The sequence below is a fragment of the Corvus hawaiiensis genome, chromosome 1, assembly GCF_020740725.1.
Source record: "Corvus hawaiiensis isolate bCorHaw1 chromosome 1, bCorHaw1.pri.cur, whole genome shotgun sequence".
Taxonomy (NCBI): domain Eukaryota; kingdom Metazoa; phylum Chordata; class Aves; order Passeriformes; family Corvidae; genus Corvus; species Corvus hawaiiensis.
In genome coordinates, this window is record NC_063213.1 from 37,299,989 (window position 1) to 37,327,967 (window position 27,979).

General features: G+C 42.9%; 1 protein-coding gene across 10 annotated transcripts; it reads right to left on the reverse strand.

Annotated features, from left to right (window-relative positions):
- On the reverse strand, window positions 1–27,946 carry NOD1 (nucleotide binding oligomerization domain containing 1). 10 transcript variants are annotated; one of them, XM_048300833.1, is made up of 12 exons: window positions 27,862–27,946; window positions 20,980–21,318; window positions 18,948–19,122; window positions 15,944–17,747; window positions 13,822–13,905; window positions 12,713–12,796; window positions 11,101–11,184; window positions 9,393–9,476; window positions 7,238–7,321; window positions 6,533–6,616; window positions 4,394–4,477; window positions 1–2,955 (listed from the first exon to the last, which is right to left on the reverse strand). In XM_048300833.1, exons 2-12 carry the CDS (start codon window positions 21,193–21,195, stop codon window positions 2,883–2,885), a joined length of 2,856 nt encoding a protein of 951 aa, XP_048156790.1. In that variant the 5' UTR covers window positions 21,196–21,318; window positions 27,862–27,946; the 3' UTR covers window positions 1–2,882. The 10 variants fall into 10 exon arrangements, 9 of the variants coding, with proteins under 9 accessions (XP_048156790.1, XP_048156808.1, XP_048156800.1 ...); XM_048300851.1 differs by lacking the exon at window positions 27,862–27,946 and adding an exon at window positions 27,519–27,815; XM_048300843.1 differs by lacking the exon at window positions 27,862–27,946 and adding an exon at window positions 27,368–27,815.
- Between the last annotated feature and the right edge of the window lie 33 nt (window positions 27,947–27,979).

Genomic DNA, 27,979 nt, shown 5'->3' on the forward strand with positions numbered 1-27,979 from the left:
TTGTTCTTTAAAAAGCTGTTTATTATCACAGTGGACGAGTGGAAAAACATGACGCAGTGTACAGAGAAGGCTTCAGCAAATTACGAACAAGTCTTAAAAAAGTTACAGTTGTCTCTGAGTAAACAAGGCTCTCACTGCAAGCTGCAGAAGCGTTGCTCCAATGCCCCTTGCAAACAGGCTGCTAAGACTACGAAGAGCTTCAGCCAGAAATGCTGTGCTGATGAACAAGGGACGTCTGGCTGCTCCCAGAGCAGCAACCAGTTAGCTCAGCATGACTCCCAGAGCTGTGATGTGCTCTGTGACGCAGACCCCCTGCTCTGGGTGAGCTGGGAGCAGCAGGATGCTATGAAACCCCTCAGGTTGGACAAACCCAGAATGAGCTGTGCTCAGACCTTCAGCCCAGTCCAAACAAGTGTTTGCTGCCCAAAATCACCTCTGAAAGGAGTGGCTGTGACTGGCTCTGTCTCTGGCACTGTCATCAGTGCCAAACCCTGTCCTACATGGAGCTGGGCTTGATGCTGCCACCCCTTACCCTGAGGCTGCATGTAGCTGCTTCAGCCCCATAAATGCTGCTGTCCCTGAAAACACCCCCTGGATGCCCAGCTTGTAAAAGCCAGGTATGGAACAAGATTTGCTGAGCTTGTCACTACAAACAACACCAAAGGCTGCTCTAGCCCAAAAAAGGGGCAGATTTGACTGCACTGGAAAGCTTGGGGGGAGCTAATTTAGTCAATTAGTGAAATGAGGACAGGAACTGTAGCTTTAAACACATTTTCTACCTGGTAAATGAGCAAATAATTCCATGATTAGGGCAAAGTAGGAGCACACTTCCTCAAACACAGGCACATGATACCTCTGGTGAAGGCCCTTCCTTACACCAGTATCTTCTCCCTTCCATCAGAGTAGGCTGGCAAAACTCACTTTGACAAGGTGCATGAGTCTCTGATTTGTAAAAGTCACTGAGAAGTCTTTAAAGGCTTTGCTTTGGCAGATGTTTTGGCAATTGAAATCCAGCTCATCTGTAACTGTGTGCTCTTTTGCTTCAGTAAACAAATGGCTCAGGTGCAGAAATCATTCAAGTTAGCTGAGTTCCCTCTGTCATGGTTGAAAAACCTCATCTGTCTCCCTGCGAAAAATCAGTGTTGAAACCACAGGCATGGAGGAAAAGCCATGGAAAAATAACTAAGTTGGTTTTCTTCCCTTTTTTTTCTTTATAACTTCAGGTTTTGTGAGAAGCCCTATGAGTATTTTTAAATGTGTTTTGTCAGAAGCCCTGCGAGTACTCTAAAATGTGTTAGGGAGCTGAGGGGAATAGACAGAATTGAAAGCTGGGAAAGGTCTGCTACCACACAGGAAATGGAGAAGTTCTGACCTGCAAAGCAAGCATTTTCTTTGCTTCATGGGGCAGATTTGGGAGATGGGAAAGTGAGGGTTTACTGGTTTGGCATTTTAACTGGAGATTCTTCTTCCAGCCTACCAAGGTTTTGTGGGTTAGTCAGCAAATGGAGAATTGTTTCTCAAAGGTTTTTTTTTTTTTGGGGGGGGGGGAGGGGCGTGGTAACATGGGAGAAGGAAGGAAAATGGCTCACGCTTTTCCATTTTATGTTCCTACACTGTGGAGTAGAGTTTGAGTTTATAAAGCTCCCAGAAAAAATAATCAACTCTGTTGATTATTAAAAATAAAAAATAAGCCACTCCTGTGCAAACTGGTTTCTTTTAAAGCATCTAAAGTTACACTCTCTAAACAATAATCATTTGGGGAAGGATAATGTTTTCTTGCTGGTCCTTACTATTACTACTGCCTCTTGCCTTGCTCTGGCCACTGATTCAAGTATAGACTAAAAGCTTTCCAAGCCAATCTCAATCCTCCTGTGTGCTTGCCTGTTGCTGGGAGAAGGGATTTCTACGTGACGCAGTTGATTTTCAGTCGTCCTTTCTCCCCACTGATGTTGGGCAATGTGATATTGGTGTAGTGCCACCAGCATGGTGTCTAGGCCAGGAGCCAAGGCAATGAACAGCCTGCTAATTAATTGTTCACATTTCTCTCCAGACCCCCTCCCCAGAACAAACACTGTGGAAACAGGAGGTAGCTGTTTCCATGCAGCCCTCTGGAAATTTGAAGCAGAAGTGGTTTACTGCTGGTGTTACGGTTTTACAGTGATGGCAGTAAGGACTTCTGGTTGCACAGAAGAAGATGGATTTGCTTTGATATGGGAAAAAAAGATTACTGAAAGTAATCTGAGCCTGATGCATCCATTTCTACCCACCCAAAAAAACCCAACAACAAAAAAAAGCAGTGTCTACAACACTGCCTGTAGTCAGTGGCGAAATATGGACCTAATTTCTAGGCAGGAAGAAGGAATTACGTTCAAAACACTGACACAAAGAAACAACTATAGATACTGTTTCTGGTAAAGCTGTGTATATTCATTTTCAGTTCTGAGGCAGGCAATACTCTGAGCAGGTGGAGTTTGTGCATCTTGCACCCTTTCTTGCATATGTACGTGTGTGTCCTTATTTACTTATATAAATAAGTTAAGAGATTATTTACAGCACTGTACAGAATAAATCTAAACTCAGTTATCAAAATGCATACACCTGCCAGTGGATTTAGTCTGTTAACACTTTGCATTTCATCTTCAAAGCACCGAACAAACATTAATTATTTACCCAGGAAACTTCCCATTCACCAAAAGGATTAAGAATAACAGGCAGGGTAAGGGATGGAGCTGAGGGAGTGTGGTGTGTTCATAAAAAGGTAGCTTATTGTGTATCTCTCTCCTGCCATGAGCACTGTAGATTTATGCCTTTATAAACTCTGCAGTCCAAGTGTAGGAGTAACTTTTGATAACACAAACTTGGCGAAATGGGGAAGTCCTCATTCAAAAGCAAATGATCCGCTCTTCATTTTCAAAAGCTTTGGCCTCTTCTTGGCTTATCAGGTTCCCGTTCAAGCTGGAGGAGTAAAACAAAAGAGATGTGAAAGTAAGGTAGTGACTGTCCCCCATCTTCTATTTTCCCAAGGCTTTGGAGCAGAGGTTTGCAATGCCAAGTGGGCTGCATGCTTCAAGGGCACACAACTGAGAATGGGCGTTAGGCAGGCCAGATACAGCACTGCTGTTCCCACTGCACATCCGAGGAACAAGGCTTCTCCCTCAGAAATAAAACCTGAACACACACCTAAGCTCCAGTAACTGAACTCGGTGTTGGGAACCCAGCTGTTTGCATTTCAGCAAGCAGCACATAGCTGACAAAGGTTCTTCCCATGCAATGGGCTGCTTTAAGGACATTTAAAGTCTCCAGAGCATTTTGTGTCTTCCATGACAACATGGGAAGAAAATTCTGTGAAGTACTCAGGCATCATTAATGTGAAATGACCAACAGCAAAATTTTCAATTCTGGCCACATAATTTACATTGATACTTACACCCCTGAAAATGAACAGCCTGGTTAAGTGTTGCTCTCAGAAATGTTGAAATCCATTAAACCATTCAGATTTATGAAATTACTTGGGTTAATGAATGCCTCTGAACATTCAGGCCAGAATCAAAAGACAGATTTCAGTCTGAAGATTCAGAACGATCTGAGGGAGAATGGATGCCTCTTCTGTAGACAAAAGCTGACAGTGGCTTCTGAAAAAAGTACCTCTTCCACATCTCCAGGGAACACACTAGTCAGACAGTGAGTCACTGTCTTTCTAAGCAAGGATTCAGTGTCCTTTCACTAAAACAAATACATATATTTAAAAATAAATTTCATGTTCAATAACAAAGCAGCAGTGCTAAAACCAGCTCAGTTCTATTGACTCCTGAGTTCCCTGAGTTGAGGGAAGGAATGTGGTATTTGGCTTTCTGCCGTAAATGTACACGTGTGACTATGTGATGCCCACCTTATCTAAAGCAAACAAATCCTACAAAAAGTTAATCTTCTTGTAGCTTAGCACTTTCAGTGTGTTTGGAGCACCACCCAAAAAAATCCAAGCACAAATTCTATGAACCAGACTAGTAATGCTGATTAAAGGTAACCAACCATCCCCTGCTTGTTGGCACTTAGGTCCTGAAAAGCATGAACATGTTCAGAAGCTTAAAATAAAAACAACAGGACAAGCAAAACTTGGTCTATAAATTCAGGCCCTGATTCTGCAGACACACACGTTCTGCAAATCAGTGGTACAGACAGATGTGAACCAAGAAAACTGCCTGACATTCAGAACACACAAGGAAATGTTTCAGTGGCAGTGGATTTTTACCTGTTTGAAATCCACAGCTGGAACTACAACCCCTGCCTCACATAAACTTGCTCTGAATTTTTTAGGCTGGGAAATAGTAAGGCCAGCAGGGTTTTAAAGGGAAAGAAAGTTTTCAAAGTGAGCCTTTGAGAAAGGGACCTTTACCAGATTTCTTGAATAGTCGTGTTCTCCTTGAGAGCTTCACTGAGGCACTTCACCCCTTTGGCTGTAATTTGATTCTGGATAAGCCTAAAAAAAAAGCATTTCAAGTCAATCTAACATGCAAACTAATTAGCAGCACATGCACAACCTACAATCAGCTTGACATCAAGGAGCAAAGCTGTCTGCCACAAGAAAATTCCTGTGACTTTATCTGCAAGAATGGTACACAGTATTGGTCAAATGTCCCACTTTCAGAAACAGAGCTCAGAGTATTAATCTTTTCCTTTTAATCTTGCATGTGGTTGCCTTCTGGAGATACTGAGCACTTTAATTACACAGCTGACAAATTTCTGCTATGAACTGTTCACTAGTGGTATGGGATTGTGATATTTGGACTGAGACAGACAAACCTCTTAGCTCTGCTTTCTTACTAAGAAGACTGTGAGATGTTTTTAAGTAATGTACAGGCCCAGTGTAGGCCTAGTGTTTTAGCAGGAATGATCTAGAGGCTGCCTGTTGCAGCAGCTGCCAAGTTCTCCAGTCTTGCTTATCAGACCAACAAGATCTTTGAAAAATAAAGCACTGATTTTGACTCTGGTATGAGCAGGTGCAAGTCCCAGTGAAGCCAACTTACCAGCTATAAATTATGTCTCATCTGAATTTAGGGAAGAAAAAAAGATACGTAAGATCCTCAAGCAGTGAAACTGATGAAGCAGTAGGGAACTCTTATTAACCACTGTAGACCATCCCACTAGCTAAAGATGAACAAAGGCCACTCATCTGCATGAGTATAAAAATACTCATCAGCCTAGCCTAACTCAATACTCACCTTTCAGTCTACCATGCTGAGCCCCATAGCTGTACCATTCCATGTGACCGGTTGCATGAATCTCTCAGGATTCAGGATGAGACTGAAAATTGGAGTGCATTGAACAATCTCTTAGGGAGGGAGGGAAGGAGGCACTCCCATTGAAGGAGTTTCTGCACTTGGTATATGAATCAAAGTGCAAAGGGATCCAGTAGAATCTTTCAGCTACTGGAAAAAGACTTTAACTCTGCCTCAAATTCAATTATCTATATAGGTCACCACCTTTTGGAGGAATCCACTGGTGTAATCAACAAAGTAGGATATAAATTTGTCCACTGGGAGAAACCCTTGGACAATACTGAGCCATGGCAAAGACATTTATCTCGATTACTATGCCTGCTTTGGCTGGGGGAAGTTTTATTATGAATTCAAGCCAAACTGCTCAGTGAATTATATCTGCAGCTGTGCACAAAGAAATCAAACGCTTCCCCCACCGCCTTTTCATTTTCAGGGTGATGGGCACCACAGCTTCTGCTGCTTTCCAAAGAGGCTACGAGTACTTGGCACCCGTGACAGCCAGCATGCTTCCTAAGGGGCTGGAACTAGGATTAATACAGGGAGTGTGCTGGAGTGTGGTCAGCCAAGTGTTTGTAAGGAGTGTAAAGGGACTCCATTCCATGTCTGATGTTCCCTTGATCACTTCAAATGAATGGATGGCTATTTTTTTTACAGCTCACATCTGCCCAACCCCATCCATTGGCAACCTCTGGATTAGAAATGCCAACACTATGTTTCCTTAGAAGTGTAACAAGTCTCACTGTGATTGCTAGAAATAATCCCTGGTTTCCTGGGGATTGATGCCTTGGAGATGAGTGTCTTGCATCAGTGTATTGCTAGCCCTAAAAGAAAGCATCAGGCAAATGGGACATGTATTAAAGTGTCTGTCATGTAGGTTCTTGGTTGAACAGCTACTTTCATAGTATGATGATAAACAGAAAGAATTGTAATAACCTTATTCTATTCTAGCTGTCTGCTTGGTTGTTTTAGGGGTTTTTTTGAAACTTTTGATTTTGAGGCTGGTACTGTTCCCCTGACAAGAGATGAAATCAATCATTAGTTTGAAAGTTACCAGAAACAGCTTGAACTTTTCCCTGTATGAAAGCAGGTTCCAAATGCTAGATAGCAGCTTTATTAACTTCCCATTACAACTGTCTACAAGCAGTCAGCTGCATCCAGACCATGCACAGAAGCTCTTACTGTGACCTACATACACTTGGAAGGTGAAGCTTTAATGTAGAGCCAAAGAGCCTGTGCCACTGTGGAATGTAACTCACCATAAATGCACCAGTTTCTTGTTGACCTTCAGCATCTCTGCAAAACTCATTGCTGCTTCATCGTCCAGCTCATTTTTAGTCAACCTAAGTGGGAGAGAAAATGTTCACTTAGGATGTTATCATTATTTTTCAGCCCCCTGTTTTTGCAGCTTGTCTGTGACTTAGCTTTAGACAGCCAAAGGGGGATGTGCTGTTCCTGCCCTGAGCAATTTGTAAAGGCTGGACACAAAGAGATATTGAAGAGAAGCCCTGGAGGTAAAAGAGACAAGAGTATCAGATCTTTATTTCTCTGAGCAATGTTCTAGTGATACTTTCTCATGATGCTTTAGTGTCAAAAAGGTGGATGAGGTGTAGTGGGAAAAGGTACAGACAACACTGAAGAGGTGCAAAAACTGAGGACAAAGAACTTGATTTCAGATGATGGAAGTGAGAGAAAATGGGGAAAGCAAGATGGAGGGAGCAGAGCAAGGCATGACACTGGGTCACTAGAATGCATCCCAAAGGACACATGCTGCTGATCCATTACTCATGTCCACATTCTTCCAAAGGGTATCTTATAACTTGCTGATAGTGAAAGCACAGGGGATGAGGGGAGGGAGAGAAGGAAGAGGGGAGAGTAGGAGGGGCGATGGGATTGGAGGAAATAAAACAAGATTTTGCTCTGGAAAAGGAAGAAGAGGAGAAAGAGACCACATTGTCAATTACCAGAATATCCTCACGGAGTTGTTGTGTTGCATGGCTTCAGCAATACTTTTGCCTCCCTCTGTCGTGATGCCATTGAATGCGAGACTGTGAAGTAAAGATACAAATGTCTAGGAAACAGCACCACTTGGGTCTCCCACTGCCAAATACAAGTGAATATTCTGGATGATCTGCTTCCCAGTTGTACAGTTCAGCATGTGTGTTTCAAAGGCCCACACGCTTCACAAACCACTGAGTCCTTACGACTTTTACAAATGAGAGCAGTTCACAGGCTGCAGCCTGAGTGCAGGTCTATCATACAGGCCATAAAGTTTGCTGTCAGTGAGTTGTGCGCTTGGGGCTGACAGCAGAGTTGCACCCAGTAATTTTGAGAGTCAAGGCTTTTAACAAGAACAAAGAGTTGTGCTTAGCAGTACACAGGTTTTTACATGCATTTGTCATCCCTGTATGAACAGGGCACTTTGTCCTTTAAGTCCTTCAGGCATCCAAATACCTCATTCTTCTTCCAAATACAATACCTTCTGTTGTGTATGGAGAGATGAGCTTGTAAATGCTTTCCATTACAAACCACAAACATTTCTTAGTCTGCCCTTCATTCTTTGAATCGACATTGGAAAATCATCCAGTTAAAGTTATGCTCTGGGTTTTCAGAGTTCAAAAAGCATCTCCCCCCTCAAAATAATGCAAGGCCTCAGAAAAGGTAGAAAGGGGAACCAAGCAGAGCAATGGCACAAGTATGTATTGCCATGAGACCCGCCTAGCTTCAGCTTAAACTGAATATTCTCAGTCCATCGTGGGCCTAAAAATGGCAAATAAAGTAAACTGATGTAGTAGGGCTTATCTACCCTTGGTCTTCACACAAAGCTACCACAGGTGCTTACTATGAATTCAAATCATGGAGCAAGATTAACCAGAGCGAGATAAGAAATGAAGCCAAGAGCAAGTACACTGCAGAGCAGAGGATTCACTTTGCACAAGTGCCAGCAAACCTGAGCTCAAGACAGCACAGTTACTCCTCTTTCTTTTTGCAAACACATTCATCAGCATATTTGCTCTTGTCTGAGAATCCCTGAGCTCTGATTCAAGTTCAAAATGTTTTCTTTCAAGTCTGATGTGTCCTGGATGGACTGTGCAATCATGGGAAGATGGCTATTTCAGATGGCTTTTAAGTTTAAATGTATCTAGGTCACTGCACCTGTTCAGTTTTTAATTTTTAAGCTTGACTACTTGCTTGCAGAAAAGAGGACAAGGCACCAGCTCTGAAATCCCCGGATGTGAAGTGGCAGCAAAAAACTCTCCAGAGATCCCCAAACTCCCAAAGTATTTCTGAAGAAACTATTGCCATGTGCCACCTTGTGGGGAAACTAAGGAGCCTTGTCTGCTCCCTCACCGTGGAAGCCAGTGGAACTGGGAGATAAATGGAAAGGGTCACCATGAACCCAGTGCTCCAGCTGTGTGGAGGGACTCCAAAATATCTTTAAATCTTTAAATCCCCTGCCAGCATTTGAAAGTCTGGCAGGGAATGGGTTGTTTAACACTGCTGACTTCTCCTTCTGCTGTGCTTCCAACCTCACCCGTGTTACGGCTTCCAGAAGGCTGGTCTGAGATCCATCCCTGAACTCCAGGGAGGACAACATCTCACTAGCACTGAATGTGTGGTGGTGTAGCTCCACTGAAGTACAGGATGAGTCCAAATATAAGAATGTCTCAGCCCCTACCCAAACACATTATGGCCTAAAAAGTACTTTGGTAAGAGTTGCTGCACCTTCTCAATAGAAACTGTTAATGCGGAGCTCACCGGGAACCCGGTTCTGTGACAGCTGGTGCCTCCTTCTGCTAATGCTCCCAGATCAAAATGGCAGCACCCACTGACCATGTGCCTTCACAAATGCCAGAACTCTGTGCAGCATGAGGGGAGGAGGTGCAGACAGAGGAAAGGATGCCAGTTCTGTGGTATTTTTAACTTGCCTAATGGCTACACAGGGCTTTTTGACAGAGTCTGGCCTCTTGCTTGCACCACAGACCTCTTGGTTGCACAGCAAAGGCTCCAATATCAGATGGTATTCCAAGCTAACACTTGGTGGGAAGAGTCGTTGCTTCACAGCAGGATGGAAAAGCCAGCACTACACAGAGCTGCCTGGCTCTGCAGGTGTTTTACCTCACATTTGTTAACCTGGGGTGGTTCCTCAGAGCCTCTGCAAATGCCTTTGCTCCTTCATCTCCAACTTGATTACCCCACATCCTAGTGAAGAGAGAATAGGAGATATCAGTTGTGCTGCCCTACTGACTCTTGGCAATGCATTCTCTCTCTTCTTCTCCCCTCCCCTCCCCTCCTTCCTGATTACTTCACAGTCTTTCAGGCTTGTGAGAAGCCTGGCAGGTACCCTCCCCACTGAGGCAGGTATGTTCCACTCCCTGCACATCACACCAGTAGCCTCGGCTGACTCACCAGTACCCTCAGGCCACAGCACAGAGTCAGCTCTAGGAGACAGGCTGCTGCAGCAGGAGTGCTTTCAGGATCACCTTGCTGCACATTGGTAAGGAATAGTATTTCCAATGATAAAACAACCCTTGATTACATAAAGGGTTATTTTGTGAGAGAAGGTAACATGCTACAAGCTGGAGAGATTTGATCAGAGACTACAGGTATCTGGTCAAATCCTTACTATGCAGACTAACCACTTTGAAAACTCACCCTGTATTATAAGGTTTGAAAACACCTCTGCTGAGGTCTAAGATGTTGGGTTTTTTACAGGGACCCTGGCTTGATGACTCAGAGCCACACTTATCTTACGGGTAATTAGTTGGCAGCTCTTTTAAAATCAATTGAACTCTGTGGTATCTAAACACACGGACTTCCAGTAAGTTCCCCAGAATTTCCTTGTCCTTCAGACCCAGTGCAGTTTGCTATTTAAACATTTCTGTCCAAGCTATCCTAAATCCATTTGGAGTGATAATTTCCTCCACAAGAGAAAATAGGAGTCTTTCACTGAAATTACAGCAAGTACAGCACAGCGGACCCAGCTCTATGGCAGTGTGCAGGTTGTTCACTGTACTGGTGAAATGTTGTAGAACAACAAAATTAAAGGCCAAAAATCTGATTGTACAAATCTGATTTTCATGTTCACACCTACTGTGATTTTCACAATGGCCAAGCAGAGGTTTTCATTCCATGTACTGAAGGACTAAATTTTAAGAAATATGTTCTCCTGTAGAGTGAAAAGAGGAAACTGGGATTTGCCAGAAGGGGGGAAAAATAAATAAAATGAATCAAATCTAGCACCTTTCATGAGAAAGAGGGCAGGAACTAAAGGTTTGGAGTACATTCAGACCTCTCTCCAATAATAGCAGACTCTGCAGTTAGGGACAGACTAAGAGAAAAGGATGATATGAATTCCTTTTTATTCTCCCAGCTCACACCTTTATCAGGATGTGATGCAGAAGGTCTGACAGTTGTAACAATGACACTCAATAACTAGGTGCTGTGCCAATTGTCATAAAACCAGACTTAAAAATAACCAAGTATCTCTAGAGGAGCTGTGCTGCCATAAAGAAAGTGGCTAGCTTTACTGTCCTCTTGTTTGCTTGTCTCTCCTTTAAGGTTCTGTCAGAACAATGAAAAAGAAAAAAACAGACGCCAAAGCACAAACCAAACATTGTGTGAACTGAAGAACAACAAAGCAGCCCTCCACGGAAACGAAGAAAATGTGGCTGTGCTTCTACACTCGTTCGCTCTAATGCTGCTGTTGAGGAGGGAAGGAATAGCAGGAGGAGAGAAGGGGAGCATGAAAAAAAGGAATCCTAAGGGATTTACAGGTGCCTTGCCAAGATCAAGCCTAAGTTCTGCTCCTTAGCACTGAACTTACCCGATTTCAAACATTGTCTTGCTCTTCTGGATGGCCTGGGCAAGGTACTTCCCTCCTTCACTTGTTATTTTGTTTGCTCCTATTCTGCACAAAATACATAAATTGATGAGGTGCATCACTTACAGCTGTGCAGCTATCACAACACCAATTCAGAAAGCCACACAAGTATTTAAGGCTAATTAACTCTGAAGGCTACCTGCAGTTATCAAAGATTAACTCAGAGTAAAAAAATACTGCAGGCACTTGACCTTTGACTAAAAGACATAATTTTATGTTGTCTCTTGCATATTTTGCATGTCAGCCCTCCAAATCAGAAGTATTACAGTAGAGTCTTGGGTTTGGTGCTCAGTATGTTAGAAATGAGCTTTAGGAACTGATCCTCAAGGCAAGGACCCCGGCCTTGTTTGTAATATAATTCTCACCAATTGCTACAGAGCTCATGAATTATATGCAGCATGTTTCATGATGCCACAGGGAACAGAGTATTTCTTGACTGTGTGTTTCCAGAGGAGACTGCAGCTGATAAGCAGACTGCAATAATTTCGAGTCTTTCTGTTGTAAGCACAGGCTCTAGGCAGTGGCATAGCTCAGTGCAGCAGTCAGTCTCCGGCTGGCATTTTACACAAATTTCTACTTTTGTCCTCTGTGGATATCAAATAGCTGGAGTTCAAGGGAGAGATAATTGCATATAGATTGATTTAAAGAACAGACCAAACCCCCAACCCCCCCAAGCCACCATATTTACATAAAAATGGCTTGTTTGGCTGACTTCGGGCACATGAACGGGCACTCTACCTCAGAATAACCTCTAGGGTTACTGTGCAGCCTGAAAGTAACCATCTTTCAACAGGCTTTTTTGTGAAAGCTACATTAAATAAGCAAAACACTGTCAAAGCAGTGAAAGGACTGAAATGCTCCTGGGTTTCAAAATTCTGCAAAAATTTCAAGTAGGAAGGATGTGGCTATAGTGGGGTTTCAGACCAAGTCAGTGGTAGAACAAGGACTAGAACCTATGAGTCCCTGGCTGCCTGTCCTTATGTTCCTACCAAAGGCTGACATTGCTGCAGTTACCTCTGGTTTCTGCTACGGTCACAAACAAACCGCTGGTTAATGATCTCCCTTTATGTCCAACCAATGTGCATGGCCAGACTCTCTTATCTGGGGAAGTTCCAGGAATTAAAGGGAACAACTCACCAGGTGAATTTGCAGAATTCCAGAGTTGAGGTAGGACACCAGCACAGCCTGACCCCAGTGGCCCATAAAAGATCAGACACTAAAAAGCTTGGTACTATATCCAAGGGAATTTGCCTACAGGAAGCAGCAGCAAGGTCCATGCACAACTTCAGCCTCGCTCAGGTGCTCAGACTGGATTTAGGTAAAGAACAGGTCTCATGCACTCCTTTAACTCACTACTATATTCCAGAAAAAACTATGGATTCAATAACTTCACCTGCTACCATCCACTACTAGACTACTGCAAAAAAAAAAAATACAACTGTAACCTATATTATATTTCAAATACAATTTTTGTCTTTTTTTCTACTCTCCCTCCCCTTTCAAGTTGCTTTACCTTAATTAGGACACTGTAGAAAGGAAAAAAAATCCAACATACTTAACATATTCCAGGCTTGAACACTCTTCAATTAGTTTTGCAACATATTTGGCTCCAACATCAGTGATCTGATTGTTGTATAAGCTTAAAGAAAAATCACATTGGTAAAAATAGGTTATTACTGCTGTTAAATATTTACAACCTGAATGTTTTATGCTGCACACATAGCATCTATCTTTTCTATACAGCTTTGTACATATTCACAGTTGCTTGTATTTCTATTTTGATATATAATTCATATTGTGATGGGCTAGATTTAAATATAAGGAGACCAGACTGCAAATCATGAATATTTATATAATTTTTAAAATAAATGGTCTCCACAAGCAAACAAAGCTTTCCTTTACTCCTGTGCTCATACAGAAATAATACTGCCAGAAGATAAGTCAAAAGAGAAAACACCATAATGTACCTTTGGTCTTTTAAAAGTCATAAAATCCCCTTGCAAATATTACTGAAGAGCAGATATCTGAGCAGTTGTACTTACATTAGGGCACTGGAAAAAAAAAGCTATTCTTGGTATTCAAGTTCACCTTTCAAAAAGTCATTTTATGTAGCTACTTAACCAAGAGCAGGAAGTCAGAGCTAATGTGCCTTCCAGCTTCAACTTCATTAAGAACTAATTAAGCTCTTGAAAGAAATTGGTATCATGAACATGACACTTGAAACTGCATGTTCCTGACACCAGTCTCTATGAAGCTGTATCTGCTTTGCATAGTGGAAATAAATCAGTTTACAGCACAGAAAACAGAAGGCTGTAACTACACACACTCTGTTGCTTGCACTCTCTCCCTTCCACAGCAGAAGGCTTTTGGTATAAAATTAGCATGCCCACACAGTTCAGTAACCTGACAGTGGTCCACACTGTGTCACAGAAGGGTTTGATGCCCGCAGGAGGCCACCCCATGAGGCAGAGTGATGGGAGAGGAAGCTGTGGTCCGTGTCCCAGTGAACTGTTCCAGCATCATTTTTGACACAAAAAGCTGCTGTGCTTAAATGAGGAGGTAACTGTAGTTTCTACCCCACCTCTGCTGTGTCAGTACTGTCAGCATTGGAGTTTCATTTTCTAGTATCACTGCTGAGTGTTTTGCTCCCAGCTGGGTACATACCCCAAGAAAGACACAATTTGGTACTTGGAGAGTTCTTCATACAAGATCCTTACGCCGTGATCTGTGACCTGATTTACACTGAGCCTGGAAAGAAGGGAAGGAAAAGTCTGAATCAATACGTATTACAAGTGTTCATAACCCATGAGTTAACACATGACTGGAGGCCTACGCATTTTCCTCTGATATTTTTAAAGGTCCTTATGCCACGTATTAAAAGCTGTTAAGGGAAATGTGAGCTCAGCTTTATATGGCTCACTCCAAAACTGATAAAAATCAGAAACCCCGGATCTCCTAGGTAATGCTCTGGAAGCTGTCCACAGAACTGAGAACAATAAAATGTAGGAAGTCAGACACCAGATAAACATCTCACCCTCCTCCTGTGCTTACTGTGATTCCAGGAAGAAAGTTTGCTTAACACCCTAGCAAAAGCAAGCTGTCCAAACTACTAGTCTTGCAATGTTCTCTCTGAGTACGTAGTGAAAGCCAGGCATCTTGAAAGTCACAACACATTCAGGCTTCACCAAATAAAGGTTGTGAAAAGCCCTGGCCAGAAAACAGAACTGTGGTCCCATGGGTGTGCTAGATGTTTCTAATTTTATTGTCCCAGCCAGACATGAAACAAATCAATGTCAGTCATTCACAGAATGAAAATACTTCTCACTGTTGTTTGGAGGTGGGTAGTTTTTGTTGATGCTTTTTTTTTTTTTTTTGTAACTTCTCAAGCTTTTTCACCTTCACTAAATGGGACAGGCTCAAGTGAAGCATTCCAATTGCCATGAATTGCATTTTCTGGGTAAAGCTGTTCCTATGAAAGCATTTTGACCACATTTAGTTGGTACACAAATTCAGTAGCTGATGTTTTCCTTCTGAGAGTCCCTTATCACCAACAGCCTCCCTAGCCTTTGCTAGTTAGCAATCTGATCCCTTTGGAATGCACTAGCACACAGGAGAAATCAGCCAATTTCTACAGATCAGAACAGTCTGCTTCTTTGAAAGGGATGGTTAAGCTGTTGGAAACATTTCCTGACCTGCAGAAATTGCTTATTAGAAATGAATGTCCCAGCATCTTGAGATCCATAAAGACAAAAAGGCAGCCTAAAAGACTGTTTTGGTGCTGGGAATGGTGTTAAGACCACACTGCGTATGGCATGATCACATGATAGGCACAAAGAATGAAACGCTAGCCTTTTCTTCTTTGTTTTGTCTTACATACTTATGCATTTTCCCCAGGAGTTTCCTTATTGCTTTCTCTTGGGAGGTCAATTTGCAAATAACTGGAAAAAAAACAAGTGTCACTTGCTTTGATTTATTCCTAGAGGAAAACAATGCAGAGTGCAGCCAAAGAGGAGGAATAAATCCAGTTGCTAAAAAAACATTCTCATGAGGCTGAAGAAGCTTTAAAAAAATATATATATGAAGTTCCCGATTTTCTGCACCTAAATGTTTGGACAAATAAGATATAGCTACATGGCACAACCTCAAAGGGATGGAGGTGAAACAATCTGGCCTGAGATGTTAGAGGTGGAGTTAGTTCTCCCTGTTCACACCAAGCCATGTTCTCCCTTCACATCACCTCAGTGAAACACCACATCTGAAGATGTCAACTACATCCTTTCACGGACTACTATGTGATAGCTTTTGTCCTATGAAAGCCAGACATTTTGGCAGGATGCAAAAGCAAGAAATTCAGCGCTTTGGATCAAGGGTTATTGTGAACAGCAGATCCTTCCTTACCCCTTATGACCAAGGGCAGAGATGGCCTCAGGCAATCTTCAGATAATGGAGGGTGCCCTTCTGTTTCCTTCTTCCCTTAAGCACTTTCTCTCATAAAAATCCTCTTCTGAGACAAAACAATTTGAGATGGAGCTAGCTAAACCTACAGGTTTAAACAGTCTGTGCTTCTAAGGACTTCTTACCACCCTTTCCATTTTGGTTTCCAAATTCACAGCTTATCCCTGCTCCTGTGACTAAATGAACAAAGATTTCAGAAGATATGAAACATTAATTTCCAGCAGCAGTAATCCTCATCTTTCTCCACTTCCGAGATCAATTCCTTCAACCTACCAGTTTGTGGAATAAATGAAGGATAAGCAAGGACCTGCTTACGTACAGAGACTCCTACCTGATCACTGCAAGCTTGCTGAAACAAGGTTGCAGCTGTTTTATTCCATAGTCATTGATGTTGTTGTTGTCCAAATCCAGAGCCAGGCGCTTTTGGAAGTGGTGCACAACAAAGGAAATGGCACTGCAGTCGGCAGAGCAGGCGTTGCAGTAGGTCAGCTTGATGTAGTTGGCACGCATGCGGCGAGCAGCCATCCTCCCCACCTTCTCACTCTGCGTCTCGTACAGGCACCTCAGCATCCACACAAAGTTGGGCTGCACCTGCACCTGATTGTAGCTCGTAAGCCTGGACCGAGTGAAGCCTTTCAGGTGGGATTTCATGCTCTCCGCAAGGTACGTGATGAGTGTTTTTCTCTTCCTCTTAATGACTGCAGGCGAAACTAAATGTCTGAAGAGCTTCTGCTTGGATCCAGAAAGTAGGCCACAAAGAAACATGTTGGTAAAATTAAAGTGTTCTTTATTTTGGAAAGGATTCTCCCCTGCTATACGTTTCTTCAACCAGGGGATACGAAGGCAAGTAGGCTGGGCAGTCTCAAAGGAAGAACATTCATTGAAAAACTCAAGTAATTCCTTGGCACCCACCTTCTCCTCAATAACCAGAAATAATGCTGTGAAAAAAGACTGAAGGGTTACATGCAAGAACTCATAAGTGGCCTGACTGTCACAGCCACTGTAACTTTTAACTGTCCTGAGAAAGCCCAGTTGCAAATCTTCTTCAGAGATGTTTGCCGATGAGACCTTCTCTTGCTCAAAGATAAAGAAAGAGTTCTCCATCCCTTTGTATGCCATTTTACCCAAAGCTAGAAGAGTTTCCTTTCTTGATTTGAACATCTCTGCTTGGCTCCTGATATTGTTCTTCAGCAAACTTGTTTTCACAGATCGGTTCAAGTGGACTTCAATCATGAGCAAAAATACATCTGTCAGTGTAACGGAACTGTCTGGAAGCTCATGGTTGTCAAACATGGAATGGAAGTGTTCATAGCATTTAAAGATAATCCAGCAAAATAAAGGCACTGAACACAAACTGCAGAGATTTGGGTTAGCTTCCAGCTGGTTTGATACCAGTGCTCGTTGCCGCTCATCTCTGAAAAACATAGCTGTGTATTCCTTCAGGTTATTCTTGGAGAAACCACGGAGGAACACTTTCTTCCTAATGATATTTTTTTGGATCTCAGTTCCTGTCCTGGCAGTAAGAATTTTCTTGCATCCCTTAAGAAGCTTTCCTCTGAGAAGGCTTACGAGCAGTGCCAGGGGGTGGATGGGTTCATTGGGTGAGCATATCTCAGGTACACTGCTGAGATCAAAGTTGGAATAGATCTCATCAAAGCCATCAAAAGTGAAAAGAACTGTATGAGGGAACTGCAAGATGTGATGGAACACTTCTGTGGGGTCCTGGTCTGGGTAGCAATTATATTTGAAGAGCAGGTCTTTCAAACATATGGCTTCATCTTCCTTGAAGCAGCTAAACATCCTACACCGAAAACGGAAGAAAAACTTGGCCCCTATGTCCAATTCTTTTCTGGCCCAAAGGCTCTGTATCTTTTGCAGCAAGATGGATTTTCCAATTCCTGCATCACCATAGACATAAACAGTCTCTCCATCTTCATTAATTACCCCGACTGCATCATCAAAAAGGGCTTCTAATTGACCCACCTGGCCAAGACTCTCATTGTTAAAATTGACCAGCTCCATTACACTGTCGGAGTAGATTTCTTCAAGCAGCATCTCCTCCCTCTGAGCATACAACATAACAAACTTGGAATCCCGTCCCAGTTCATGTCTGAGTTTCTGGCAATACCTGCTAACTAAAAAGACAGTGAACTATTACTAAAAAGACTATTATTTAAAAACCTATGTATACAATGACCCACCCCTTTGAGAACTCAGAGGGGGTAATAAACAAAAGTAATTCTAATGTGAAAAGGATTTTTTGGCAGATTGATTCTATTTGTGCTGCCATCATCACTCACTTGGGAAATTCAGGTGCTAAAGAAAGGTCACATGTGAGCCACCATTTCCTGGCAGCCAGTACTGATGCTGCATTGGTTTAAGGGGCTGCTATCCTTCAGCTGAGACTCAAAGCCAAGCCCCTGACCCTTTGTTAAAGGCTGCTTAACTCTCTGCAAAGGCTTGTAGGAGTTGTTGGCCACTGATTTCACTGTACTCATATGCTACCTGCAGTTCTATCAGGTAGGTAGTTATTCTTTCCTAACTTCTTTGGTCATTTATATTGTAAATAGAAGCCATGCATTTTAGAAACAAAGTGCCAGGCACCTCAAAAGATTTTTTTTAAGATGACAACAAAAAATAAGAATCTCAGTTATTGCGCAACGTTGGCTTGTGTTTTTCAACAGAAATTTTGCTTCAGATCGGGACAAATTATATTTATGTAGTATGGGAAAACCTCTCCAGAGGAAATAATTTCTGCAATACTTAAACTCTGATTTTTAGGATTGCTAAAAATCGTCATTTAGGATGACAGAATAATTCTGGTTGGAAGGGATGCCAGAAGGTCTAGTCCTACCTCCTGCTGAGAATGGGATCATTTATGACATCAGATGAGGTTACTCAGGGCTTTGTCTAGTTGGATCTTGAAAACCCCCAAGCATGGAGACTGCACAGCCTCTCTGCTTAACCTGCCTCATTGCTTGACTGTTCTCATCATGAAATACTAGCTAGTCCATTGCCAAAACACCACAGTGTTGCTAACAAATTGTAGTAGAGACCTAGAAAATACTACAGGTGGTACAAGGTGGTTCTGCCATTGTGTTACATATCCACAAACAAATGCAGAAAGAACCTGAGTTTAACAAAACAGGATGTAATTTATCAACATCACCCTTGTGTTACACAGTGTGCCTTTTAATTTGGCCACCACTGCTAGCAGGCACACAGTTATTTTCCCTGGCTGTGCCTGTCTAAACTCTTACTCTTCTGTCACCTGGTTGGAGCTTCCTACATAGCAGGGCAGTTCTAAGGGAAGGGATAGAGAAGCATGACCTTACCTGGATCTGTATTTACCACAGGTTTACTACAAATACTCTCTGAAGGCTCATAACCTATTTCATCCAGCCAAGGCTGAAGTTCATAGTAAGCATCAGTGACTTTCTGCAGGACATAGATGAAATATTCTGAAACTTCTTCTCCCTTGCTTTGAACCAAGTCTAGAATTTTGCGAACCTGAAGAAATACCATGGGAAAAATCACTGATACACAGCATTTTATCATAGTAACACTTGTTAACTGCTTTAGGATCCTTTCTGGACTGGAGCAGGGGGCCAAAATCAAAGTGGCTGCTTCAAAAGGGTGAAATCAAAATCTAGCTCTGAATTTGAACCAACACAAAACTCAACTGATGCTTGTGTTTGAATGTTGCAAGAGAGTTGGTTCTGCAATTTAAGGTCTGAACTTGCAGCTCAATCATGTATCAACCAGAAACAAAACAGATGAATACCACTCCTCAAGAGGGAACCCAAAAGATTTCCTCAGCTTGGCTAGATAGTGTATTTTAAATCCTATGCTGGTTAAAATGAAAATAGAGGTGGTTTGTCAGTGCCGTAAATTCACCCCCTGTATTGTAAGTACTCCAGTCACATTTGGATTTACCTCAGGATCCAGCCAGGTCCAGAGCAGGGTAGGCTGAATCTGTCCCTGGATCTTAATGCTGAGCCAAAACCCTACAACTTTTCCTTCCAACACAGCAACTCAGTTCTTCAGGCTCGCTCTGTACAATGGCCCCACTGCCTGCAGTTGTTACCAAACCTAATGGCTACCAGGCAGTGGCTGGAGCAGTTCAGCACGAAGTGTCACCTCCACAGGCAAGGCAGAGGGTGATCTCTGTGCACCAGTACAAGGCAGCCCTAGTACAAAACCCTCTGCAAGACAGAGCAATCATCTGGGGGCACATTTTGAATGTCAGGATCCCCTTGCTAGAAATGAATGAAGAATGCAGTTCTAAACCAGACAAAGGGTTTCCAGAGACTGGTCTCTTGTGAGCTTAAATCAGGGTGATGATTACGTGCAGCACAGCAAACACATGGAGCTTTTTGTGACAATTTGTATGCTCTAAAAAGCAACTTTATGCCTTCCAAAGAAGCTCCCACAGAGTCCACTTCACTTACACTAGTGTGGCCTGCCCTCTGTCTCTGCTAAGACTCCTGATGCATGGCCTCCCCCTCAGCTTTGGTACAATCATGCATATTATGCTGAACAACAAGAAATTGAGATAATCATACAGTGTGCATTTATTCAGCTTTGACCCTACACACAGTGTGAGCACTGTGTTACCATTTCAACATGCCAGCAAGAATGATTATTTTATGAAAATCTGCACTGTTGGTGAAGTCCAAGGTCTTTGAATTTTTTATGGTTTGCCTGCCCCTAACTGTGACAGGGCTCTGAAGCTGCATGATTGGTTGGTCTGGGAAACAATCTCCTCAGCTGTTTCAAGTTATGATGCAAAGACCAACTGCATACACAGTAATTTTCTCCTAACGAAAGACCAGGAAATAATTTTTGCTACTGATGTTTGAAGATGAATTAAAAACTCAAATATGCCAGGACACATCAATTTTCCATAGAAACATTTACAATGTACATAGATCTTTAAAGAGAAAGGAAGGTGTTCATACAGACAACAAGCAATCACTAACTTCTAAAACAACATTTCATTTCTGTCTCTCCTAAAGCAGGATGATCTGTCCCACAGCATCCTAAAGCAGATTTTCCTTGCTATACTCTAACAACCATGTGGCCACCGCTTTATCAGAGGACAAAGCTGCAGCTGGGAGGGACAAAACAGCAAATATCACCCTGCTAGTTCTTACAGCTGCCAACGGGCATTACCAGCAGTGCCAGCAGTGCTGGAAAGGGATGTGCTGGAGATGCTCATCCAGGAAGAATGGGATGGGAAAACTCCAAAATAACCAAGATTAGAAAATACACTAGATGTAAAATTGTCAGATAAACCCTTAAAATCTGGTGACAAATTGAAAGTAACCAAAAGCTTCACTGGCTAGAGGAAAAAAAAAATTGTACCTTATCTGCTTGAGTAGGAAACTGGACAGCGATCTCTGCATCTTCAGCGGAGAAGTAGTCATTCTTCATCAAGTTATCAATCAAACACTGTGTGTTTCGGATCCTACCAACCAGAAGCTCTCGGTGAACCTTCAGCAAAGCAATGAAGGATTGAGGGCTTGCTCCTGGAGGTTTTTTCACAGAAATATCCACATTAGCACAAAGTTGGCCTTCCATAGTTGAGATACCAAGAAACTGCTCCACCAAGCCTCATCTTTGACAAACTGTCCATTTGTAGTGACAGGTCAGCTTGGATTTAACTTCAGGCAAACAAGAAATCTGTCCTTCACATCACCGAGCCTGCAAAAAGTAATTGTACAGAACCTCAGTTTAAACCTTATTCTATGCACATACATCCTCCAATTAGACATCACAGAATACTCCCAAACTCTGTGTAGTATCATGGCCAACTTTTTTATAAGGTTTCTTCCTTAGGTACTTCCATTTATTTGTTCAGGTTTTGAAAAATAAAATATCTATAACAAGCAGTCTCCCTCCTGTACCAGTATTTTACTGTAGCTTGCCTCAAACACCACCACTGGTGTCTGCTTTATTAACTGCCTGTTCCTAGTGCATCATTTAATATTTTTTATTAGCTTTTCATGTTTCAGTAGACAAAGCAGGGCATCTGTCCAGACATAATCTGGACAAGGAAATAAACGGAATAAAATTATGCTTCATAGCAATTAATTTTGTAGGAGGAATTAATTTATAGTAGCAATTCACTCTGCTTTTTCGTTGTTACAGCAAGAGACTGTACAAAGTGCTGCCAATATAATACCCATTCCTGAAAGCAAGGCTTTGTGAACTCTGAGGCAGTTTTAGCTAAACTAGGGTAAAGAGTTTAGCTTCAGGACATCAGATTCACCAACATCAGGAGAGATGTTATTTTGAAACCATACTCTTTAGCATGAATGCTCTCTCCTTGTCTGCAAATATATACACAGTGTATGCCCTTGTTCTCCACACCACTTCTTGGGAAATCTTTTTAGACGGCCATTTATTCCTATTTTTTCTACAAGGCATAAAGCAAGAGGAATCAGGATCAGACTGCTCTCTATTGTATTACTAAAGCAGGGCTTCTTGTAACTGTAATTAATGTGTCTACCATATAGCAGGCATGAAGCTATATTGTAATTACAATTCAACAGTAAGCTCTTTTAGGTACAATCTGGGTACAAACTTGCACATACGATTTCCCATGCAGGAAGCTAATTTTTTGCCAAGATCACTACTGAATCACCTCCACAGAGACAACGAGAATTTGCATGATCAACACAAATGACTGTCATCGCCCAGTAACAGTTAAAACATACTGTTGTTTCAGCAGGTCAAGGGATATCTGGAAAAATGTTCTTAGATTCTGATTACAGTCATATCAACAAAAACAAAAGACACACCCCTCCAACAAATCTGTAACTGTGCCAACTCTGCTGCTACAAAATTCTCACAATTTCCCAAGACATTCACAGTGATGGCAAACTTTTTCAAATGCTCCCCAGAGATCCCCTGACAAGCTGTAACTGAGCCCTGCCAGCTCACAGATTATTCTAAATGACCTGCTACTGGAACAATCTCACTTCTATGCATTTTCTATACCAGAAGCTGCTGTCTGCATCAGTGAAGCTTTGCCTGCTTGATGCTGGAGAAAGACATAGTTTATGCTACTGCATTTTAGTGATACTAACTATCTACACTCAAACCAGCAGGGCAAACCAGCTTAGCTCCTCGGATTTCCCAATAGGTCCCAGCTTACGGTTGCTGACCTGCATGGATGCAGATAACTGCATTAAGAGTTGGGCTCTCCAAGGGCTGAGACCCGGCAAATCCCCAGCATAACTGTTCTGGGTCACAGCCAACTCCCAAAACGGCAAAACTGTTTCAAACAAACGGAATGTAACCACGTGATCTGAATTTCTTACCACACCAGTGACTGCATCTACTCAGACAGATCAACCTTTCATTACGCCATTCAGATGACCCACCCGAGGAAGTGGCTGATTTCTGAGTCACTCAGCTTCCTAGAATCCACACTGGCACATCTCTTTGTTCAAGAAGGCTCATTCCATAAATGAAGACCAAACATGTTGAAAACACCACTTACTCTAAAGCTTTTTTAGGCTTTAGTTAAAGAGAGAGCATCCTCTTAAAACATGCAGTAAAAATATTAACCCTGTTCTTTCAAGATACTGCATCCACCCAACATTCCCTGCTTGCTTTGGTTGTTCTAGGACCACATTATTCTAATGCATTTTCTTTCTTCCCACTTTGTAAGAAGAACTGAGACAAATATTCAGAAAACCGTAAGAATGAACCAAAGCACTGTCAAGTGTACAAACCAAATAGAGGCATTTTCTTCACTCTTTCAGTTCCATCTACAAAGAGCACAAGAAAAGAAAGAAGAAATACAGCAGCAGGACAGAACATGAAAAATATGGAATGACCAGAAGGCCTCAAAGATGTCTGCCCTGCATCTGACTACATCCAAGTCAGTACAAATCCTGGTTACTACTAGAAGGGGTGTGCATACATATGCTGCAGGACAGAGCATGTTCCCTTTCACACAGGGTCATCTGCAGGGGAATGGAGAAACAAGAAACCAAGCAAAAAGGAATATTAAGTAAGGCTAAACATCAGGGAGAAAAGGAGAAAGAACAAAAATGCCAAGGAGCAAAGTCAGGACTAGAAATATGAATTCTGTGCATGGTGACGTACTCAGTGATATTTTCAATGAAAATATTAAATTTAATGCAAAACCCCACACCATCCAGTACTGGAGTACGCAGTACTTTTCATCAGTACTTTTTAATAAGAAAAAACGGAAATTTCCACCATTCACAGACTAAGAAAATCCATACCAGATGAAGAGCTGAACACTTTAAATGTTGCTGGAACAGAAAGACTTCCTGCTACATTTTTTTCATAGCAAAGTGTACTAGCTGTATGAAAAAACTTGACATATATGATTCTGTTTCACTAGGGCTTTCTTGGTGTTGTTGGGGTTTTTTTTGGTGGTGCTTTTTAAAACATGAGGCCAATGTGTGACAACATGAGGTCCCCAGCTTATCTGCAAGCCCATCACCTCTCTTTCTGGAAAAAATCCCAGCTTCCACAGTGCTTCAATGTGAGTTTTTTTCAGTGAGGGAACACAAGGTTACTATGTCTCTTGTGGAAGGATCTGTTAGTTTTACAATGCTAGGTTACACATCTGGTATGTTTAAAGGTAAGTGCTTATGCAGCTTGTTGAAAGCACTTCCTTGCTAAAGTGCATATAGCGTTCTTTGCCTTATCTTGGGCCCTCCAGATGCTGGATTCAATTCCAGTGCAATTCGTCTGACTGATGTTGCATCAGTAATGGGGATGCTGTTAGAAAAGACTGAGACATACATTAACGTGAGACACCTCAGTGCACTGTCTTCCATTTCTAAAAGGGCTAAAGTGAATAAAATAATTTTTATGAAACACACCTTAAGGCTCTTACAAGTTGCAGTCAAAACAGATCACCTATTCTAACAGCAAGAGTTTGTGAACACATCTATTTGGAGAAATGAGCAAGAAAAAGGGAAGGATTTGCAAGCTTGACAGAGTAGCTGAAACAGCAGAACACCTAAGGAGGAATGGAGACAGCAAGACAGATGATACCTGAGTGAAGCAGGAGTCTGGTATGGGGAGACACCAGGAGGAACACTCATGGGGAAAAGCTTCCTATCTGGGAACATAATGGGTTTCTTGTTCCTAAGAGGAAAAAACAATGACTTACTGAAGAGGCTGCCAATGATGTTGGAGCGGAAATGCAGTTAGCCATTTTGAGGACAGCAAAGTCCATCAGGTGAAGAAGACAGGAAACAGACTAGAAGGAATTAAAAAGAACCTGAGAGTAGAGTGCTTAGCCACCAGCTGTAAAAGCCAAGAAGAAAGGGAAGAAAGGGAAGACAGGGCCTTGGCCAAATGAAATGTTGCTGGGGATTGAAGCGATGTGAGAAGCAACAGTAAGTGTGGCAATCAATGCTATCATAAACCTGTGTAACTGAGAATAAGAAAGAGGAAGTGAGACGGGGATCAGGCCAGGAATAAGGAGGGAAATGAAAAAGGGAAATGAAATTTGTCATAGTAAGAGGTACAGTAAAAGCATCAGTGCCTCCAGCAAGGTTTTGTACAACCCATGTCAATAAGCTGCAGTGGTGCTGATGGCTTTTGCATGAAGGCACTGGCACTTTTGTCTAGTGTTTCCTCTGAGTTCCCTCTACTCTCAGCATTGTGCAAGCATATATACATTTCTATTTTTCCTGGCCCTGCCCTCCTCACATCCTCTTTTCACTGAGATCTCCTTGCTCTTCTAACAAAACTGCTATGCCTGTTCCACTTGCAGTGCTGCAAGACCCCTGGCAGCAAAGAATGTGCTGGTTTATTGCAACAAGGTCTTGTCAAAGGTAAATGCTGTAGATAAAGGGGCTGAAGGATCTCACATACTAGCTAAAAAACATTTCCACTTTTGGGTCAGCTAGGGAATTGAGTTCTTATTGAGCTGGCTGCTCCAAAGGAGACTATGTAGGATGATGCAGTAAAGACAATACAAGGTGCAACTTAATTAACAACTGTTCCTTAAAGCAGCTGATTTGAGACCAATCTAGAATATTTCTGAAGAGCAGAAAACTCAGTCAATACTACTTCTTCTGCAGTCTTGCTACTCTGACAAGAACAGTTCCTCTAAATTGCCTGTGAAATAAAGTCCTGTGCTACTTACCCAGTTATCTGCAGCCAGTAGCTGGAATATCTTCAGGATTTACACAGCACCTCGTAGCCAGCTCTGGCAGGGCAACAGTGAGACACACAAACCTGAGTGTCAGCCCAGGGCTAGTGGAGTCCCCGCTAGCAAAGCCTTCTGTCCATAGCATTCAAAACGCAATTACTCTTCCAGAGGTGGCTGTATGAAAACAATGCTCCATTTCACATGAAATGGAGCCCTGTACCCTTTGTGTCTCCAAGTCAGATTTGTTTCCTGAGAAAAGCTATTTTACAGCTACTCACTACAGAGTCATTACAGCAAGAGGAGAACAGGACACTTTGCCGTGCTTGGTAATCTGGACTCAATCAGGTCAGTATAAATTCAACTTTTTGCTATCATGGGGAGAGACAGGAAAGAGACCAATTTTCCACATCTTATGTCATGCATGCAACAGCAGTCAGTCTTTGACTATAATGAGTGAATAAGACACCTATTTCCACACAGCAGCTATTTTACTTAGTTCAAGAACAGTAAAACACATGCAGAGATCAGAGGCAAATGGGCACATATGCTACACAAAAAGCCTGCCGGCTTGATGAGAAGCAATGCAATGTATTCCCAAAGGTACTAAAAAATAGCCTTTTATTTTTATAGCAAAAATAGTGCATTGGTAGAGCTTGTACGGAGTCTCTGTGCAGATCTTAAATTATTCTGTTTGTGTAAATTAAAGCATACTCATCACACCCCACTTCACAATCTCTAACTATCATCACTCATGCTACATATGTCAATAAATGCCCAGGGAGCCATATGTTAACATCACGTTCCTGTAAATCCATTACAACTCATGTGCTCTTGCATCGCTCTGGGGTCATGGAGATCAGCATCTTTCAGTGGTTTTTCCTCCCTCCCTCCCTCCCTCCCCTCTCTCTCTTCTGACTGTATCATAAACTTCTGTAAGCATCTCTAGTTATTTGAAGAGCAACAGACACAAAAGAACACAGAAGAAATTATTTCTGCCTCCATCTGGTAAAATGGCAGGCTTTTCTTTAAAAGGCACAGGCTTTGACAGAAATATTCACATCCCTCACAGGTTTTGTTCCTACGTATCCTAATTCTATTTGTATAGAAAGAGAACTTTATATATAGTGTTTGGATGCATTAAGAAGCCCCTGCCAGAAAGACTTTATGTGGCTTCCTTATAACTCCTTCCCGGTGGGAAAAGATCAATAAATAATAAGTAGCCACAACTAGAAAGCAAAGAAATTTTCTCCAATCAGAGAAATCTTGTGGATTTTTGTCGTTGTTGTTGTTGTTGTTAAGAGATAGAGGAGGAGGGGGCAATTTACTGCTGTCTATAAACATGGGACCGCTTTTCTACTGTCATTTACTATTTTCACATTCAAGCAGCAGTGAATCCTACAAGGAAAAGTTGCAGCTGATAGAATCGCGGCCAGGCCACGGGGCACCATCCTGCCCTGCGAACCGCTCCCGCCTCCCGCTCTCCCAGCTCCTTTCGCGTTAAGTGAGAGAAGCACCGGGGCCTAAGCGCGTGCCGCGTGAGTCCGCGCATGGATTTGGATCTCCGCTCCGGCTTTCCGGGAAGCGAATGGCTCATTGTACCCCGGTACCGCCGCTCACGGGACAGGCGGCCGCCAGGGGAGGAGGGGAGCGATGCAACCCTTCCACCTCCTCCGTCCGTGGGACCTCGCCACTCTTCCCCACCAGCCCTCAGGAACACCACATCCTCGCTAGCGTCTGGAACACCATTTACGCCGGGTAGCGCTGCTGTGCTTCGTCCGAAGGCGTTGTCCCCACGCCGAGGAGCTGCGGGCGCTGCTGCCCGTCCCCTCTCCCACTCCCTGTCAGCGCCTGCCGCCGCCTCCCCGGGGCGGGAGGGACCCTCCTGAGGAAACACGCAGGAATCCCGAAGTTTCCAGCTCAGGAGCGGCGCAGCCCTTCCCCTTCCACCTCGCAAGCCTTTCAGGCGGTACCACAGAAACTTTGCTCTACAGAAAGCAGACACTCGGGCTTACACTCGCCAGCCCTCTCCCGGCGCCGGCCCGCAGCCGGACCCCGGCACCCCGCCCGCGCCCCGGCCCTTCCCCGGCACTCACCGCGGCGGCGAAGGGATGGAGGCCAGAGGAGGAGCCCACGGGCGCTTCCCTCACCCCCTCCCGCCCCACACATGGTCTCTCCTCCCCAGCGGGAAGCGGCTCCTCCCTGCGCAGGAAT